Source organism: Anastrepha ludens, chromosome 4 (assembly GCF_028408465.1).
Source record: "Anastrepha ludens isolate Willacy chromosome 4, idAnaLude1.1, whole genome shotgun sequence".
Taxonomy (NCBI): domain Eukaryota; kingdom Metazoa; phylum Arthropoda; class Insecta; order Diptera; family Tephritidae; genus Anastrepha; species Anastrepha ludens.
Window position 1 is genome coordinate 3,413,373 of NC_071500.1, and position 20,975 is coordinate 3,434,347.

Consider the following 20,975-nt stretch of genomic DNA (forward strand, 5'->3'; position numbering starts at 1 on the left):
TTTAGTCAACGAAATTTATGATGGATCTGTTCTTCTGAGAAATAATTCATAATGACCATATTTTGCTTTGGTAAGGAGAAAGCTGCATAATATAACTCATGGATTAAGGCAAACCATTTGTTTCCATTTAAGTAAATAAATACTTTTTTGCTACCATTTTTATCAAACCGGACCTAATTTTTTTCACTTTTTGTACTCTTCTTAAATGCGACCTTTTATAAAGGAGTGTCAAAACTCGGATACCACAAGTGAGCAAACCTTTAATAATTGAATTATGCAAAATGCTGACGTCGTTGGTGAACTAAGGAAATTTTGAGAAATAACATTCACAATTTTTATTTAGCGGCTCAAGATGTTCTGCAGCTCGAAAATTTCGAACAAACATTTGAGCAGTTGGGCAGTGAACGAGTTACCAGAGAGTATCGAACTAACGGTTCCGTTCGATATCCGGGTTGTAGTCAGAACTGTAGCGAATTTGAAAAATGTTGCTTTGAGAAGAACTCATTTTAAGTAAAAATATTGCTTTAATTATTATAAATAGTTATAAATTTACGGTGTATAAATCAGTGTTATAAATTTTTTAAGGGACAAACGATCAGGAAATAAGATATTGGGGCATTTTCCCAATCCTGACTGGCAGGGTACCTCTTTTTTGAGACCTGCTGATGGGGATAGTCTAAGTATCAGAGTGGTAGGAAACAATAAGTGCACTTGAGTTTTTCCTTAGATCTTGAGTGGTAATAGAACTCGTGCTACCATCAGATATTAACCCTACAGTAGTCGCGCCCCTGAAACTGACGTAATTGGTCGCGCGGTCTACATATGTAATCCATTTTAAAATTAAAAATACAAAAGATAAATATTTAATTCTTTCATTGCTTTTGATTTAAGTATTCTTGTTATTGTTTAATTTATTAATATTAATCAAAAATAACATAAATAAACTTTCTGTTCTTACATAAAATAAATAAAAACCAAAACTTCATTTTTTAACAAAAAATTAAGATACTTCACAAAAGTATAAAATATATATAAAATAACCAGAAGATAATTGAGATGTTTTAATTGTTTTCGAAACATGACGAACATACAGTCCTGGAATGATCAGGGCAAATGAATTTATTGCAAGCGTTACACACTTTACGGGTGCTTTTATTACGGGCCCTTCCACAATCGTAGCAACGACCGACGTAGTTATTGTGCGTTGGACCTTGATGAGTTACAACTTGTGGAAGATCCAAGAAGTCTTTTATTTTAAATGTCAGTGTTCTAGGTAGCGTGGTAAGTGTTAATCTTTGGTGAGCCAGTGGTTTCATCCAAGGCAAGGCTAAGTCTATGAGAAAATCACGCCTTTTGACAGATTCATAGTTACTGTTTGCAGTGTAAATGCATAATGCGTTGAGAGCACTGAGGTTTACAAGATTTTTGAACTTAGTCAGCGGCCACCTTCTCGAATTCCTAGATACGTCATAAAGAGAACACATCTTGTCAACCAGATCAACGCCATTTTTAGTGCGATTATAGTATGTTATTATTTCCGGCTTTCGTTGATCTCCGGTGTCAGAATCAATCGCTGCATCGTAGACATGGCTATTACCACTTTGTTGGCTTTTGGTACATAAGAAACCAGAGTATATAGGACAGTGAAATCCAAATTTTAAGGAGCATATTGGATTGCTTCTAGCTATTCTAAATTCCCGGGGAACTTCTTTTTTATCTTTTCGAACGGTAGCAACCATTGTAATTCCATTATCAAATCATTGCTTCGCTATTTTCAGAGAGGAAAACCAATTGTCCATAGTAATATTGATATGTCTATTCAAAATTGGTTGCACCAATCTCATCACGATATCAAATCTCTCGTTGCTTAACCGAAATGGACCTTCGGGTTGTTGGCCGGCGTAAATTTCTAAGTTATAGGTGTATGGGTAATAAACATCTACAAGTGCAAAAACTTTCAGTCCATACTTAGCAGGTTTATTTGGAATATACTGCCGAAAAGAACAACGCCCTCTGAAGGCCAAGAGTTGTTCGTCCAAAGTCATTTCAGCAGAGTAGCATACATACATATGTAAATATTATCAGAAAAGTTCCACAAAATAGTAAAATGAAAAAGTATGCCAAAAGTCCACTTTTATTTACAAAGTATAACTAGCTATTAGCATAAAACCTAATTTAAAATACTTACGTAATGGGTCGCGCGGCATACATACGTATACCATGAATTTCACGAACCTCTAGCGACACTACTACATGCGACAATTAACAGCGGAACACTGAGAGTGACTCTCTATTTGTTAGTTACAAGTAGCAAAAATCTGCAATGAAATCGATGCATGATTTTCAAGAAATTTAAAATTTAATATAATAATGGTGGATTACATATGTAGACCGCGCGACTACTGCAGGGTTAAGCCCCTTCCTAGGGCTTAAATAGAGAAGAGTATTATAAATATGGCGTCATAAATATAAGACATTTCCGAATACTTTTATGAGACACTAAACGTTTGCCCTAATAAAAAATGATGTATGGTGAATGAAAATTATAGCCTACTGAAATATTTCATATTTTCCTTTATTTTTAGATATTTAGGTAAATCCGAACGCTCTCGCACGCCTGAGTCTTCCACACATACTAACGGGACGTATGTATGTACATTAGGATGGCTCTTTTAAGAAAATTTTAAATATATTTATTTCAAATAAATGATAAAAGGTTTTATTTTTGAACATTTGTGCACCGAAATTAAAGTGAAAAGATTAATTAATACTAATTGGTAAATATTTCATACCAAATTTTGCGGAAAAGTAGATTTTTTCTCATGCAAACTCAATGGTGTCTAATATTTTTCGCAATAGAAAACATTTATGGGTAGTATAAAGAAAAAAATATGGAATATGTGAATGATCTAGACTATGCTGTCCGAAAACTAGGGGAGCATGCAGAAGCAACTCGATGAACTGGCTTGCTGTGCAAGGAGTACTGAGTTAAAAATAAATGTTTCTAAACCATTCAAGCTTCTCCATATCTGAGCAACCAGTAGAAAAAGTAAACGAGTTCTTATATCTAGGAACGAGCTCCAGTCGTATCACAATGGAGCTATTGAGTCCTAAGTGTGTCGGATGACAGCCACTCAACCTAACCTACATATATCTAGGAAGCCAGATTACGCAAGACGGCGGTGCAAATTGGTTTTGATTTATGGGAGCGAAATATGCCAACGGAAAGCACCAGGAAACTTCAAACATTCGTCAAGCGATGTCTTAGAGTCACTAGCCGTGTATGGTGGACAGATACTTGGGTGCCAAAACTGGAATTCCTCAGGTGCGGTAAGCAACAATCGATTATTTTGGAAATCCGAGAGCGCAAATGAAGATGGTAGGCCATACATTACGGAAACCTGCTTCTGAAATCAGTAGAATGGCCCGCGATTGGAATCCAAGCGGTACGCGCAGAAGTAAGCGACGCGAGGTTCATGGAGATGCAGTCTTAATGATTAAATCAGACCCGAACTTAAAGGCAAGGGCTGAAAACCGAAGCGATTTTAAAACACTTGTGAAGGCTCTATGCGCCCACCAGACGGCGCTACAGCAGCTAATTATTTATTATCATAAAGAAGAAATATATATGTTTTTTGAGCCATCCTAATGTACATACGTAGGCTCATATATTTACTTATTAAAAGGCCAGACTACTTTGTCACTAACAAAATTCAAATAGTTGGTGGGCAATCAATTAGCAAAAATAAATTATTTAGTTCATTCCACTTACTACTCATTTGGGTGTCACTTATACACCCACGCACACAAAGTCATTAATGGTATAATGCGTATTTATGTTGCATGCGTTGCTTGTGAATTTATGTTCCTTATTATTGCTTTACGTTTTCTTTCACCAATTGGGGTATTCATAAGGGGGGTCGTAAGTGTCGTTTTGGTGTATGTCGGCGTTTAAGCCTAAAAGAAGAAGAAATATGAGTTTTCACACAATTAAAAAATATTTGGTTGTAGTTTTTATGTAGCATTAAAAACTTTAGGGCATGCGACAATACGACACTTATGACTCCTTGTTAATCGTCTAAATGTATATTTCTTAATTTTTGCCCACGCATATTAATTGTGCTTTCTTTTATTTTTCACGAAAGCTATTCGTCCACACGGGACAGCAGCAACCAGCGTCAGAGTCAATACTCAACGAAGACAACGTCCAGCAGCGTTGGCAATTTAACGCTCTCGGCCGCAGGTCCTGCTGAGAGGCCGCTAATGGTGCCAACAGAACGAACAACTAGTTTGAGAAACTGAACAAAGTGAAGTCCAAGTGAACTGAATCGAGATGAGATGAGTACTCGTACTTGTAGCAGCAGAAACCTGGAATATTGAATAAGGCAAAGGATTAACTGAGACCAATTGAAATGGATGGCATTTGCTTAAACTGTTCAAACACGTGGATTGTAAGCGATGCCTTGGCAGCCGCAAAATCAAATCAAATCAAATAAACGCAACGAAAGAATCAGGTTTTGAGAAATTGTGCATAGAGCACCCCCACATACATTGATGCATATTCAAGTACATATGAAAAAAGTTTTGTGACAGTGTCATATTTCCGTTGTATTTAAGTAATTATATTAGGTTAAGTAGATTTTAGTAATATTCTATGTGTGTAGATGATAAGCTGATCACTTTGAAGAAAAACGCCCATTAAAAGACACACATGCGCATACACATACAAACTACATACTTATATATATATATACGTGCGTGATTTAGCACCCTGCTCCTTGGAGAGCCATGAAAGTATAGATTTTGCAGTTTTTTTCGCATTACGCCAGATCTACCTGTACACTTTCCATCACTCGCGTCTTCCCATCTGTCATTTCCGTGTCTTCATTCTGTGCCGCATTCTCACGTGGGCACTTGCCATTTTAACATTTTCAAATGACAACCAGCAATTCAGTTGAGTTCGAATGCAAAAGTTGTCAAGCTGAGTTGTCAAACTAAGAATTGACCCAGCTAAGAATTAACACAGCATTTTTAAGATATTCCATGGAAGTTCTAAGTGTGGAATAAATACTGAATTATACTAGAAAATATCAGTTGCCCTGCTATTGTATCCTAAAGTCGTTAGTTTCTAGTCAACTCCACTTCCTGCACCTTGCGCACTTTTGACTTTCTTGCTTAAAAATGTTTGAAGCCTACGAAATTATTTTAACAAATTAAGTTCGTGCGGCCGCCGTAGCTGAATGGGTTGGTGCGCGACTACCATTCGGTATTGCCCAGTTCCGAAAAAATGCGCATGAAACACCAAATGATAGAAAAAGTTTTTTCTAATAGCAGTCGCTCCTCGGCCGAAAATGGAAACCTTGGAGTGTATGTTATTTTTGCCATAAAAACGATCCGCATAAAAAACCATCTGCCAATCGAACGTGGCATAAAACTGTAGGTCTCTCCATTTATGGAATAACATCAAGACGTCACACCACAAAAAGGAGAAGGAGCTGAGCTAAAATATTCATTAAAGGTTGCCAATTGTAAATATTAATAATAATAACGATTCTAGAAAGTTGCTAACTCTGCAAAAAAAAGCATACACTAATACTAATAGAATGTATTACCATTTGGTTTATTTCAAACATAAAAAATCTCAGTGCTAAAAGCTTTTTTCAGTGCATAGTTTTGCAGCGGAATAAAGTTTTAGAAGTATTATGTGGACCTTACCTGCTCAAAAGAGCAATTCCAAGAATGGGTTTGCGAAAATTACAGTGGTGAAGTAGGAGAAACGCAAGAGGCGAAGCAAGTACGGGCAGGAGCTTAAATTTCGCATTTATGAGGGATAATTCACCAAAAACAAGCGTTTCACATTTACATATATTCATTAACTTTTTATAGCACATATATAAATACATATATACATATATATTCTGAATTTTTTGGACAAATTGGTCTCTTGTTTGACAAAATGGGTATTTAATAAAAAGAGTAGTACCCCCGTTCACCCGCGAGTGGTTCAAGTGGGAAAGTGAATGTTTTTTTTTGTATTTTCTTAGTAGTAAACGGCTTATTATCAAAACGGCGCTTTAGTGCTACTTGGGGAGCGTCAGTCTGGTACTTGAACCATTTCACCTTAGTAGTAATAGGGAAGTTGGGACGACAAAGATTAGGATTTAGAGTGCGCATAGAGTATACGGAGATTTCATACGTTATTAAGTCAAATCTTGAAAAACATAGTTGAAGGCCATTTAAAATAAGAAAAGCTATAAACTATGATTTGTGTGCTGAATTAAGTGCGGCAAGAGGCACTGCGTAGCTAAAGAGTAAATATATGGGCCATATTAAGTGAGATGGTGTGTGCGAGAGAAGACGACCAAAAAAAAACAAATAAAATAAAATAGGATAGTAGATTTAAAAATTAAAATTGTCATACAGCGCCTTCGGAGTCATGAAAGTTGCTCGCAGTTGAAACATTTTCAGTATGCATTGAAAAATTGTAGTTCTAATACAATATAAAAAGTACATATGTACATACACGCATATTATAAAAAAAAATCATAATTTATTTTTTTCGTTTTTTATGTACTACTTTTTTATTATTATTTCTACTATAATTACAATTAATGTATTTTAGAATTAAGAATGAATTGTTAATTGTTTTGCATTTAAATAAAAGTGTAAATAAAAACACCAAAGAGCAAAGTGTAACTGTTAATTTATTAAGTTTCTGTTAAAAAAAAATCACTAATGCATATAACAAACTGAAAGTCACGCTAGGTTTGCCTTATTCAAAGTGTAGGCGATAAAATAGCCGCAAAATTCCTCGTCAAAGGAACATTGAAATCGGAAAATATCATTTAATGGGCCCCCAAGTTTGGTAGACCTAACTGCCAGTTGGGAACAAGAACGTCGAGCGCTGGACAATGCAGCCGGTCACATAACTACTGAAAACGTAATCAACAAGATGCTAAGCAGCGTTGAAACGTGAGAAATCACCACTGGTTTCCATTCTATGTGAATTTACAATTCGAAAATTTTTCGAAAAAATCGAAGCAAAAATAGTAGGAAAATTCGCCCCAAAATACATGTTTTTTTAAGCATTTTATTTCGCGATTTTCTTTTTCGTTTTTTTTAAATCGTATAGAAATTATGACATGAATAAATAAACAAATTTTTGCTTTTTGGTATTCAGGTCACTGACGCCGACGCTATAATGCCCGCCGATTGAGAAGCCCCGCTGCGACCTTCCTAGAAGAACTGAGTGTACATCCGTCATTTTAAATGATTAAAATATAAAAACAATTTTATATTATTTTAATGTATAAATAAACGGTATGCCAATTTTGAAAAAAAAATATTGACTTTCTCATTTTAAATAATTTTAATGAAAATCAGGGAAAATATGGCCGTTTACAGGTATCTGTCCCCTTAAAAACTAACTTTGTTTCATGAGGGCAGCCTACGTATTGAAGCATAACCAGAACTAAAACGTATTTCAAAGGACGCACTTAGATGTTGTTTTAAAATGAAACTTCTGAAAATTCAGATTATTTCAGGTTTCACTATTTTTACTCAAAATACGGCTCTTAATAATTATAATTATGGGAATGTCTTGTTGGGGTTGGGTGTTTGTGGCAGTCGGCTTAGAGTAGCCAACTCATTTAGACCATGTAGGGCCGTTGTGGTACCACTGTGTAACACGGGAAACTCAGTGTTTTTCATCATGGAACCATTTAGAAGCGTACGATAGGTTTATCACAACACCCGGGACTTTCTGGGTCTAAGAGAATCAAAAGAGTATTTTCCTGACAATCCTGTTTTACTCCTAGCTAACGGTAGATAATTCGATAATTTGTACCACTGTTTGTAGATCTGTATAGTAAATTAAATGAACAGTACTACGTTTCAATGCTTAAATCTATCGACTATTTGTCTGTAGGCTGACCTCAACACAACTTCACTGGAAAAAACTTCAACGATATCGCGTCAAAGGCTTAATTCATTTTAGCCCATTTATATGCATTTGCCCATTCGCCACCACTGTAATCACTTCTGAAGCTTTGCGCAACTTTTGGTTGAAGTTTCCGCTGTGTCGCAGGTGAGCTTTTCTTGCTTAAATTTCACTACTTTTGCACAGAACACAAATCTCTGTTCATTAACCAATTTTTGCTAGCTGCTGAAGGTCAAGGTGTCTACCGATCGTGTCGTGTGGTAATATATGTATGTGTGCGCGTTACTCAACTGTGTAGGCATTAGAAGGAGCATTTGTGAACGTTAGCGATCTGTCGCTAGCGCATCTGCTGCCAGTTTATTTTGATTTCTGGAGCGCTTCAGACGTGCCTATCTGTTGACGAATATCTGTGTGGTGGAAGAGCGATTGAGTGCGGCGGGCGAAGCAGATTGACTGGTACGGCGTTGAACGCGAATACGAGTGCCAAAGAACGCGCGTGCAAAATAACCCACGAAAATGTGCAAATAAAATATGCGAACACATAACAAAAAATTATAAAAATACCTATGTGCATAAGTGTGTGGAATTGTGACGTCACCGTGACGATAAAAATAAAATAAGTGATTAGCAAAATAAAAATTCTATAGTTAATCTCCCCGCGCATAACTATTATCACATCACACATCATCTATGTATGAGCATACGTGAGAATACAATATATTTTTTGAAATTCTTTCCTTCTAACGTGATTGTGCGTGCGTGTGTTTGGCGTTATAGGTCTATTGAAATTTCCGTGGTTATTAGTCGCTATGACATCCACCGCTGTTCGATTATTACTTCACCTTTTTGCCGTGTTTTTGCTGCATTTATTTGTGTGTGTGCGCCCGACACTGGCTGTAAGTCCCTCATACCCCTGCGCCTATACGCAAACTGTCAATATAACCGAGGGTCTCCGATTAAAGGATGGCTCTTATTCATATGAGGGCCTACTCATACCGGCAAACATGACAGCCCTCTATAATTTTCAAGTGGTCGACGGCATTCTGTCGACTGCTCCGTTACATATGCGCGGCTGCGCCTGCCGCCAACGGCCTTGTATCACGTTCTGCTGCCCACCGGAACAAGTGTTCGACGAGTTAAGGCACAGTTGTGTGTCGCAAGCGCCGACGCTGAGCGCTCAGCAGCGGAGCGCACAACGCGCTCATATCGAAGTGACTGCCGCCAATGGCAGCGTCAATGTGATCAACGTGCGTGACCTGTTCCTTATAAGCTACGAGACAGGCTGTAGCCGAAAGTACGTTGATAAAGACAATGAGCTGTTCTGGAAGTGGGACCTCTTTGCGGTAAGAACTTGAAATTGGGAGTTGATACTCTGCTAATTTCCATTACGAATTATGCACATCAGAGTGATGCCAATCGATATGGTAGTGACGTGATATCAATTTGATTTCCGTATGATGTCATTTATTTGTACGCACAGCTCAAAACAACACAAAAACTGAATTTTCAACTGATCAAAAGTAAAACCACGTTTTGAAAGGCTGTTAAGCATAGCAAAAATAAAGTTTAAGTGCATAGTGTACCTCTCAATTGGCTGCCTTTTACTCATCTGTGCAACACTCTTTCAGAATGGCTCACTTTCTAGCCTAGGCCGTATTTGGAACACCGACGAATACTGTTTCACCCCATTAGAGCACAAGAAAGTCTGGAGCTTAGTGCCACTTACCTGCGAACGTTCGGCGCACGGCTTTCGCCTTTGGATTTATGTGATATGTCTGCAGTTAATCTTTTTTCCTTAATTTCCTTCTCTACATACGTTCATACTATTCTCATAGGTTTATTTCTGGCGATACTTATTTATGCATTCATATTGCTGACCCTGGTATCAATAAAGGCGGTGCGCAATTTTGGTTATGGCGAATCGATTATATTCTACCTGGCCTCTAAAATCATTGGCCTCTCAGCGCTGATGTATCTGGCATTGCGATCTCGCTTGGATCTTTCAGAAACCGCTTGCCGCAATATTGGTAAGAATTTCATTTCACTTCACGGTTAAATACCTAAATATTTGTGTTGTTTTAAATAAATTTTCATATTTCAGGCTTCATTGCCTATGTCTTCCTCATGTTTTCTTTCTTTTTGCTGGCAATCATAAGTTGGAATTTCTGGTACAATTTCAAGTCGAACCGTTTGAGCAGCTGGAAGCGCAAGTTAATCTACATGGTTGCCTTCGCCTTAGCTGTGGCTCTGAGGTTTTTGCTAAAATTCATACAGGACTCTAATATTTACCAGCAGCTGAAGCCAGGCATAGGAGATGCTTTTTGTTGGTTTGATGGTGAGTAAACTGCTGAACTTTAAAATTAAAATTGCAAAAATACCAATTAGTGATTTTTTCTTCTATTTGCAGTTCGTTTATGGGGTATATTGTTGTACTATTACATACCCATAGTCATTTGTTTGGGGCTCAGCTTGGCGCTCTACTTGAAAACATATTTAATCCTTTGGAATTTACCAGAAGACACCATTAATTTAGCCGGCTACGATATCAAGCTGATAAAAGCGCAGTGAGTGTCCTTTCGAATTCCTTTGAAAAGCAACGAGTGCGCGTTGTCTTTAGCTGGGGTTAGGTTAGGCGGAACTGGTTGACTTGCAGTCATGCATAGACCAGTTTGGTCCATAGCGATGTCAGATGGAGTTCATAGATGTCCCGAACCTCTTCTTTTTCGTCAACCTTCTTCGGAAATGTAGTTGATAGCCTTAGAATCTGTATAAAAATTTCTACTCACTATGGAAAGTGTAAAGTTTCGCCTTAGTATATAATAGGTCTATTTATAAGTTCGTGCGGTTTTACAACAGATGGCGTAACTTGATTATTATTCCATCGATCCACATTTCCAAACATTCATTGGAGAGCTACTGTCGTAAGACACAAACGTCAGTATAAGTTTTTTATTTGAAGCGTAAACAACAATATTTTTACCACACTTGAAAATGTCGAATTTCGTGCCAAATAATGTGTTTTTGCGGGGAATTCTTCTTCATTATTTTAATATGAAGAAAAAAGCAGCCGAAAGTCATCGTATCTTGGTGGAAGTTTATGGTGAGCATGCTCTATCTGAGCGAACGTGCCAGAAGTGGTTTGCACGCTTTAAAAGTGGTGATTTTGGCTTGGAAGACGAAGAACGCGAGGGTGCGCCGCCAAAGTTCATGGATACCGAATTGGAGGAATTGCTCGATCAAGATCCGGCTCAAACGCAAGAAGAGGTTGCAAAAACTTTGGGAGTTGATCAATCAACCATTTCCAAACGTTTAAAAGCCATGGGAATGATCCGAAAGGTAGGCCATTGGGTGCCGTATGAATTGAAGCCAAGAGACGTTGAACGCCGTTTTATGGCATGCGAACAACTGCTTCAACGGCACAAAAGAAAGGGTTTTTTGCATCGAATTGTGACTGGCGATGAAAAGTGGGTCCATTACGACAATCCAAAACGTCGGGCAACGTATGGATACCCTGGCCATGCTTTAACATCGACGTCGGCGCAGAATATTCATGGCCTGAAGGTTATGCTGTGTATCTGGTGGGACCAGCTGGGTGTTGTGTATTATGAGCTACTGAAACCGAATGAAACGATTACGGGGGATGTCTACCGACGACAATTGATGCGTTTGAGCCGAGCACTGCGAGAAAAACGGCCGCAATACGCCGATAGACACGACAAAGTTATTTTGCAACATGACAATGCTCGGCCACATGTTGCACAAGTGGTCAAAACATACTTAGAAACGCTCAAATGGGATGTCCTACCCCACCCGCCGTATAGTCCAGACCTTGCGCCATCCGATTACTATCTCTTCCGATCGATGCAACATGGCCTGGCTGACCAGCACTTCCGTAATTACGATGAAGTCAAAAAATGGATCGATTCGTGGATTGCGGCAAAACCGACCGAATTTTTCACAAAGGGAATCCGTGAATTGCCAGAAAGATGGGAAAAAGTAGTAGTAAGCGATGGACAATATTTTGAATATTAAATTTGTAACCATTTTACGTCAATAAAGTTTCAAATTTCGAAAAAAACCGCACGAACTTATTCATAGTCCTAACAATAGCTATCTGTGAATTCGAATTGTATACGTTAAAGTAACCTTCTACGAGTGGAGAATCTTTATAGAAGACGGCACTTATGAAAATGCGCCTCCGATAGTCATTCTCTGATACGAGTTTTGTAAGTGTCGAGTTTCTTAAGTATCAATATTCGAATGAGTTTTTGTTTCGTTGTTAGCGAATGAGGCACCAAATGAGATTTCTGAAACCAAATATATATACATAATTGGCTAGTACAACCTTTTTGGGTGTTTGGCTGAGCTCCTCCTCCTATTTGTGGTGTGCGTCTTGATGTTGTTCCACAAATGGAGCGACCTGCGGTTTCAGGGGGCCCCCGAACGGCAGAAATTTTTATGAGGAGCTTTTTCATGGCAGAAATACACTCGGAGATTAGCTATTGCCTGCCGAAGGGCGACCGCTTTTAGAAAAAACTCTTTCTTAGTTTTGGTGTTTCACCGAGATTCAAACCTACGTTCTCTCTGAATTCCGAATGGTAGTCACGCACCAAACCATTCGGCTACGGCGGCCGCACACTGGGGATTTTTGTACTGAGATGCGGAAAAAAGTATACATACCAAAAAATATTTACATTTTTACTACTAACGAAGTTGTATATATTTGTGTATGAAAAGAACATGTTTAAAAACATTATTTTTTAAAATTACAAAAAACAATGTTTAAAAACTGTTTTAAAAAAATGTTGAAAATCAATGTTTTTTCCATATAGAAATATATACTACTGCGTTATTTGTAAAAATATGAAAATTTTTATATGGACTGCCGACAAGTGAATAAATAATGAACAAATATTTATTTTTAATGATGTCATACATACACAAATTATACACATTACATATTCATATAAAACATATTTTTTTGCAAATTTTATTCTTGTAAAAGCTCAATTACTTCCTTGCTTAAATCACTGTGCTTTTTCTTATTGAAAGAAGGTGTCAAATGTGATATCAACGGGTCTGATGTCACCATCATTCGGTGCATGATGTCTTGATTCGTGGCAATTCTGCTGCATTTTCTGGAGTGTCTGAGTCTATACCTTTTGTAGTCTTTGTTTCGACATTCCTGAGCCTCTTCAGACAATATACCCACAGGGAAAATACAATCTTTCATTATATCCTTACCGTGTATGAGAATTTTATGGAGAGTAGTTGGCATATTGTACCATTCATACAAAGTAACAAACTTTTTTGCTGTCTCCATACAAAAATCTCCAAATTTTGTTGGGTTCACTGGCTCACGTATGGTTATGGCTTCAAGAATAACAGCAAATCTTTTAATTAAATCTTCGTCCAAACCTGTTATTTCAGAAACTAAGGTTGGATTGGCAAAGAATCTTCGTGACGTGTTTCCGGAATTTGTTGTGCCGGATCCTTGCTTGACAGTATCAACCTGTATCCCAATGTTTTCTTTTAGCTCTCGTTTTATCAATTGTTTTCTGGCTTCTTTTATTGGGCGAGTATGTGAGTCGACTCGTCCTCGTTTAAATTCCATATTATAGGCTACATGCAGAAGACACTCCATCAGCTTGATACGAGCATGGAGAGGTGACATGCCGAATTTCAGTGCTTCTTCATTTACGGGCCTGGATTGAACTTCTTCAATTTTATTCATTTTTGAGGTTGTTGCTCCACAAATAAAACAAGAAGATGCTGCTAATGTTTCTGTCACAAACTGCGCTGTTTTACCGTCGATCATCGAAAAATATAATTGATGTTTTACTTTAAATTCACGATTATTTACTGTGACTTCGGTTTCTCTGAGCTTCGATATTTCCTCATCTACTTTTCTCTTTTCGTTTCGTATAACTTCAGAAGTCTCTTTAACATATGAAAACTGTAATGTTCTACAATACTGTGTGGAGGAAGCTTTATCATTAATCCACACTGATTGATTTATGTTGTCACTTCGTGATAATTTTAGTGGTACTACAGATGTCATATATAAATGAGAGTCAGACACTTCTTCCGTTGAAAAACTTTGGAGATACTCACTTTGTCCCGAGGCTCCATCAGAACCCCATTTAGAGTATAACGTGAGATTTTCGCTTGTAATTTGGCTTATCTCGTTTATTGATTTAGTCTCTAAAATTCTTTTAGTAGTGTGATCCAAAAGCTTTTGTAAGGGTACACTTGCTGAACTTTCAGTAATAAATATGCCTTCTGGATAACTTTTAGTCTTTTCTTCCGAGAGTGCTTTGTAAGATACAAGTATGTTATATCCTTCACGTTGTAACCAGTGCATAAGATACTCATATTTTTCTTTTGTGAGTTCTAGCTTTGTAAACAAACCAACTGTTTTTTTGGGGCAAATTTTCTGATCAGCTTTCGAAATATTAGATGTAGAAGCAAAATCAATCACTTTTTGGGGAAACATAGCACGTACTTCATCCCTTTTATATCGCTTAGCACGATCACAACACTCGTCAAAGGATTTTCGTGGACGACCAGTTTTAGAGCTGGTAGAAGGTTCACACTCATCATTACTTAAGTCAATTTTAAAAGTTCCTTCAAGCCAACTTGCGTTCTTACTTTCAAATCGCGATTTTGAGCGCTTAGAATCCAACCACCTTCGTTTGAATTGAGAGTAAAAACGTTTGTACACTGCATCCACAATACGGTCACTTTTATGTTCACTTATGACAATGTATGTATGATTGTTCCAAAAATAATTTTACTTTTCTCCTATCGTTGTCACATTCCAGAAGCTTCGTGCATAAATCCGCGTATGAAATGGTGAAACTTTCCATTATATATTTGTTTACATTGACAAACTCAGTAAACAGTATAATTATTACGATTCACAGATTATTATTAATATAAACCAGCAAATATTTACGCACAGGATACATGATTTAAATTTGTTTGGGTTTTAGCAAACAAGTGTAGAAATGCATTTGAAGCATTTTATTATTGATAATTTGTACATTTGTATACAGGCGCTAGTTCAAAGTGGACGAAATGGGAAAAGGGAAAGGGCAAGAATTTGATAAATTTAAATCACGAACCAAGTCGCTAAGCTGTGCTTGCGAAAATCCTTGTTTCATACAACTACTTTCTTCGAACTCGCTTTCACTGTTGCTTGCTTGATTGTCAGAATTCTCTAACATTTCAATGTCATTACAGTTAGCAGAAGATGGTCCATGTATCGCAAAGATTCTACACAAGACTTACACACAATATTGGGCACCCAATATTTATTCTTTTGTACATACTTTATCCCAAAGTATGCTTGGTAGGTTGTTTTCACAAACTCTGTGATCTGTTTTCTTTGCTTTTGCGAACAAAATTTGCCACATACATATATAACAAAAACTGTTGCAATCGTTAACACAAGGTTTTCGTGACGAACTCATATTTTCGAGACAACTTTAAAACTGAAAAATGACACTAACTGATAACTTCTGAGTCTAACAGCAGAAAGTGTTGTACCTAAATATGCAAACAGATAACGAAACCGTAGTTAGGTTTAATCAAATTAGTGCAACTGTAGGAGGGCACTTTAAATTTGTTTAGTAATTTTTAATTTTGCGTTTATCTCAAGAACCAGAGTCAATTCAAAAAATGTAATTTCATACTCAATATATGTATATAATGATGCTAATAGTCCTAATGAAAACCATTAACAAAATTATTGCCGCAGATTTTTTTTTTTTTTTGTTGCCCTGTGTTATCATTGGCAAAAAATAATCAGTGGCGCCTGGTGGCACCTGCAATTGGTTAAAACTGAAAGAGACGCTATTAAGGAACACGTTGATACTAGTTTCTGACCGTAGGTAAATGTAGCTCAACTTGCAGATCCAAGAATATGAAGGAATATGATTTTTTTTTTTTTTCGTAAAATTAATTATAAATAATATAGATAATCAAATGCTTCACAGCCTTTGTTCTTCCGGCTAAAATATATAAAAATATCGTACCCTAAATGAAAAATAAAAAATTCGAAGTCGGCTCAAGCAAAAGGAAAAAAAAACCACCTTGGGCTTTGAAGTTTTCTCTTAGTCAGTTCAATACTATACAACAATTATACTTTTGACATACATATCTATAAAAAAAAAACTGTAAGTCGGAATTTAGTAATTCTTTTTGATTTTATTGTTGGTTCTATTCTGGAATTTAGAAATACCATTAAACATTGCGTAGGTGGTATGTTGCAAATTTGACTTTTTTCCGCAAAATCCCCAGTGTGGGCCGCCAAAAACTTCAGTCAAAATATTGCTTACACTGCCAATGAGATTCTACCAAACCTCTTTCAGTTATTCGACGATTTTTTAATACGATATCTCGTATTTTTTCTACGACTTCTGGTGTTGTTACTGTTTTTGGACGTCGTTGACTTGGATCGTGTATTGTCTTCAAGGCTTGTACGACCAAGTTTAAATTCAACAACCCATCTTTCTACTGTACTTATTGAAGGCGAAAAGTCCTTATACACTTTCAACATTCGTTTGTGAATTTCCTTTGCTTTTAAACCTTCCATAAATAAAAATCCATTGTAGAGACACGCCGTTACTAAACGCTAGAAATAGATGAGAATCATGAAGTATTTGAGAGCTTTTAGTAATTTATTTTAATTCTTCTCTTACAGTTTTTATGCATTTTTCGCATATCTTTTTGGCGTTTCGTGTGTGTGGCTACGCGAGTTCATCGTCTATCTGACATTCCGTTTCAATGGTCGATACTTTGTTATTGATTTCGTAACTGGAGTTTGCGTCTTCGCTCTCTCTATTTGCGGACTAATATTCCTCCTATATAAAAATCCATTGGTACGCGCCTGGTGGCACGTAAATGTGTAAGTATAAAGTGGAAGAAAATATACGGAAACGAAAATTTCTTCAGGAATTCCTATTCAGGACATTTTACTTGCCTTACAGAACGGATGACAGAACTGAGAACGGTATCTACTTGACACAAATTTACCGCCCGGAGAAAGCTCGGATTGATAAACTCAAAGGTATAAACTTCAAACCATTAAAATATGTTTTCTTTTATAAATAAGTATGCGAATAATTATAGTCCAATAAATTCTTAAAGTGCGTACTAGACACTTAGTAGCTCTTCCTTGGTTTAGGAAGGAGATTAGTTAGGGCCTATAATTATTCGCAGCAGTGAATTTCACTGTTTTAAAATGAGTGGTTTTCTTATCTTGCAGACGGCTATAAGGACGAGATTAGAGAGGAAGATATGGCTTTGAAATAAAATTTCGTTGCATTCGTGAAAAGGTGTGAGAAGTTAAAGACTCGCTAAAGGAGAACCTTCGCAATACTTCGCCAATCTATTGCGAGAGTGTGAAGCAAACAAAAATCGGAATGAAGATATTAACGGAAAGTAGCAGCAGCTAACAGCGTTCGAATGTCAGTGCTATTATGTATCGGAATTTGAAGCTTAATTTTTTTTAAGGCGTATTATAATTATTAGGAAATCTAAAGAAATTGTGTAGTCAGAAAGCATAAATATTGCGCCGTTAAATAAATTTAACAAAAAAAAAAACAAAACACGCATGGTAAAGAGATCCTGTGCTCACAGTAGGATTTGGCCTTTTATTTTTGAAACCGTTATTCGAATCAATTTCGGATGTTTTCAATGGATGTAATGGCTGTTTTTGAATAGCTTCGGGTTGCTCTTCAGCACAAATACGGCAATTTTGAAAAGCCTCAATGCTATTATGAAACTACAATTTTAGCGGTACCCTTCTAAATTTACACGAAACCAAGCCCTGTGCCTTCTGCCCAAACCATCAAAGTTAGCGCTAAATTCTAGTTTTAGAGAAAATAAATTGCATGAATTCTGGGTCTGTACGTAGTTCTTAAAGTGGTGAGGTTACTCTAACGGCAGTAAGGTGGCTATACGAAATATAACTCATTTTGAGCACTGAGGAAGACTTCCATTTTACGCTGGATTTGATAAATATTTACGTCGGATTAAAATGATTTTTATGAAAACTTTTTTTGTATTGGAAAAGCTTTCGAGGGACTACCACTTGAACTTTCTTATACTAAAATGGAATGGGCTAAAAAACTAGGATAATTTTTATAAATCTTGTACAAAGTTTAAAACTTTAATTATATATTCTTTGTTATAGAATGAACAATGACTGAGTATATTTTCATAAAAAAAAATTTAATAAATAAATAGATAGTGAAAACTTGTGAATGTGTGGGGCGACCTTTTTATAAATAATTTTGGAACAGACTATAGAATTTGCACTAGTTCCAAGTTCATATTGGTCATAAAAGTCAAGATCAATCGGAAACGCGCATAAAACGGTACCGCTAAGTTTTTGAAATAATAAAATTAGCCTAAATCAGGCATCAATCCAAACCAAGAGCATACGCGAAAATTCTCTTCCAAAGAGAAGAACTATCAGAAAAATTAACGAACGGAAAATTTGACATCACCTCCTAAAACCGGTGGACGAAGATATATGTATTAACTAAGTCTGTTTACAAATATTTGTGTTGTTTGTTGTTGTATTGGGTTAGGTTAGGTTATGGTGGTAGTCGATCTGCACGACCAACTCACATAGACTTTACAGGTCCGTTGTGATACCACTGTGCTGCACGGGTACCCCATTTACCTTCCCTCGTGGAACCATTTTGGGGCTCTTATGAAACGTAGAATTGATGCCAACCCCACGCCAGACAGCTCTGTACGAGAATTAAAAAATCATTTACCAAGACAACCAGCTCTGATTTTACCCAGGGCTGGACAATTGCAAAGGAAGTGCTCAAATTATATATTTTCTATTTTTCCAGTTTCTGGCCATAAATTGAGAATTGAAAAACTGGAACGAGAGCAAAAGTGCTCCGAAGTACAAAGTCTAGTTGCAATAACTAGGAACAACTGTAACAAATGTTTGTGTTATTGAACGCAATGACTGTTACAATTACTCTTTTTAGTTGCTTACAAAAGTTGGTTAGTTTGACAGCTTCCTCTCATTTCTCTCTCTTAGCTCCCTGAAATGACTTGAAGAGAAAATCATTTCAAATTTTTATTTCGATTTGCGTAATCGTGTATGCTTTTATTTTTAGCGACTCACACAAGGTGTTACATCAAGTACAATTCGAATTCTAATTTTTAGTCTATGAAAGAATTGAAGCGAGGCTTACGATAACATTTTCGACAGCCGGTTGACAGCCGACAATGGTGAAAAAATTCAGAGGTGTGGCCTACATTAGACCGTTAGCCCGCTCTCAGCTATTTTTCAAGGAATGAACGGAAATGCTGACGCAACCAGGATGATGACAGCGGTTTGTTTAGGAGAAAACTGAGATTGTGTTGAGGATATACGAAAAAAATTAACACAGCCTTCGCTCATGTTACTTCGTTGCCTTCTGAGCAACGACTGATTGGACGAGTGTAATCGATCATCCTTGGAAGTCGTTCTTGGTAAAAAAATCTAGATAGAACCCAATTTATTTTCCTAGGGTTAGACGCTACCAAAATGGCCCAGATTTATATTCGGCCAAGGAGTGACAGTTTATACAATGACAACAACAGCACAATCCAGCACAGAAACACCAGCAACAATACATTTTTATGCAGACTAATGCAGCACAAAACAACATCGTTAAAAAAAAAAAATAAAATAAATAATTGGCGCGTACACTTCTGTTAGGTGTTTGGCCGAGCTCCTCCTCCTATTTGTGGTGTGCGTTTTGATGTTGTTCCACAAATGGAGGGACCTACAGTTTCAAGCCGACTCCGAACGGCAAATATTTTTATGAGGAGCTTTTTCATGGCAGGAATACACTCTGAGGTTTGCCATTGCCTGCCGAGGGGCGACCGCTATTAGAAAAATGTTTTTATAAATTTTGCTTTCACCGAGATTCGAACCAACGACCCCTCTGTGAATTCCGAATGGTAATCACGCACCAACCCATTCGGCTACGGCGGCCGACAACATCGTTGCTTTACATAAATATTTGTAAATATAATAAGTAAAAATATATGTACATAAGTTAAAACTGCAAACAGGATACTCCAACTCCGATTCATAAAACACCACTCGTATTATTACAACTAAAACCGTTTTAGCAAAAAGACATTGAAAAGCAATCATTTGTGCTTTGCCTTTTATGCTACACCTTTTGTACAAAGGTTCATACTGACTAAAACGATAACTTAGAACTAAGTAAAGAATTCAGGTTGAGTTTAATAATTTGGAAAACACTTTCTTGGGCAAATAAAAATCACGCAAATGGAATTTGAAACCTCGTTGAGTTCTCGAGTTAACGCAATAATGGGGCATTTCTTGCGCAATTCTTACTGAGGACCTTGACGTAACAAAGAAATTTAAAACGAAGTGTTTTTGCAGGAATAAGATATATAACATAAACCTAGCAGTAATGTGGGGCAATCGATAACACCACTTACCAAACCATGCCCGGAAGGCAAGGAAAGAATAGTCGTTCTGCTTTCAAGAGACTTAGGTTAATCAAAAGGAGGCGAGAATTGTATGGAGGTATGGGAGTGAGGAGATTAAGGGCATATTTAAGGAAAGCATTTTGAATACGCTCAATTCTGCTAATAGCAAATTTGTGATGAAGTCTCTAGACGAAAGCAGTATATTCAAGCTTTGGACGAAGAAAAGATGTTTAGAGTAATTTCAGAGTGTAGGGGTCTGTGAAATTAGAACTATTTCGACGAAGAAAGTCCAACGGAGATTTTGATTTAGATGTGAAAAAATTGATTTGTTTTGAGTTAATTTTATCAACTTCGCTGGATTAACGCAGCATAAATTTCGTCATTATTTTCATGCTAGTTCTGCACTAACCTGGGTGCTTTAGATATGCTGCAAGAAATGGCTGATCCCCTACTGTGCGTTTGGCAGTAAATACCCTGCAATAAATTTATGTAACTACGAGTGATCAAAATTATATGGAGAAGAAGCGAGCGATGCACTGCACTTTCATTG

The 20,975-nt window shown here is 36.9% G+C and overlaps 2 protein-coding genes across 11 annotated transcripts in view; both read left to right on the forward strand.

Annotated features, from left to right (window-relative positions):
• LOC128861481 (G-protein coupled receptor Mth2-like) overlaps positions 1-6,690 on the forward strand; it is a 76,399-nt gene extending 69,709 nt beyond the window's left edge. For 8 of the 9 annotated variants that reach the window (XM_054099631.1, XM_054099634.1, XM_054099635.1 and 5 more), the window contains one exon: positions 4,146-6,690. In XM_054099631.1, the coding sequence (XP_053955606.1) occupies positions 4,146-4,302 (157 nt within the window). In that variant the 3' untranslated portion in view covers positions 4,303-6,690. The remainder of the gene's footprint in view (positions 1-4,145) is intronic. The other variant, XM_054099640.1, reaches the window with a different exon arrangement.
• A 1,483-nt stretch (positions 6,691-8,173) lies between these two features.
• LOC128861220 (probable G-protein coupled receptor Mth-like 9) lies at positions 8,174-17,709 on the forward strand. Of its 2 annotated transcripts, none has more exons than XM_054099177.1 (8): positions 8,174-9,282; positions 9,568-9,712; positions 9,775-9,966; positions 10,041-10,274; positions 10,347-10,503; positions 16,647-16,850; positions 16,912-17,012; positions 17,211-17,709. In XM_054099177.1, the coding sequence occupies exons 1-8, from the start codon at positions 8,749-8,751 to the stop codon at positions 17,255-17,257; spliced, it is 1,614 nt and encodes a 537-aa protein (XP_053955152.1). In that variant the 5' UTR covers positions 8,174-8,748; the 3' UTR covers positions 17,258-17,709. The 2 variants fall into 2 exon arrangements, with proteins under 2 accessions (XP_053955152.1, XP_053955153.1); XM_054099178.1 differs by having other exon boundaries at positions 8,177-9,282; positions 16,933-17,012; positions 17,211-17,694.
• Positions 17,710-20,975: the final 3,266 nt, after the last annotated feature.

Excerpts from the sequence above, each read along its gene's own strand:
- LOC128861220 (XM_054099177.1), top strand. The coding sequence starts at position 8,749 with ATGACATCCACCGCTGTTCGATTATTACTTCACCTTTTTGCCGTGTTT. Across the intron at positions 9,713-9,774 it reads CCTTTGGATTTATGTGATAT|GTTTATTTCTGGCGATACTT; the intron begins GTCTGCAGTTAA and ends CTATTCTCATAG. Across the intron at positions 16,851-16,911 it reads GCCTGGTGGCACGTAAATGT|GACATTTTACTTGCCTTACA; the intron begins GTAAGTATAAAG and ends ATTCCTATTCAG.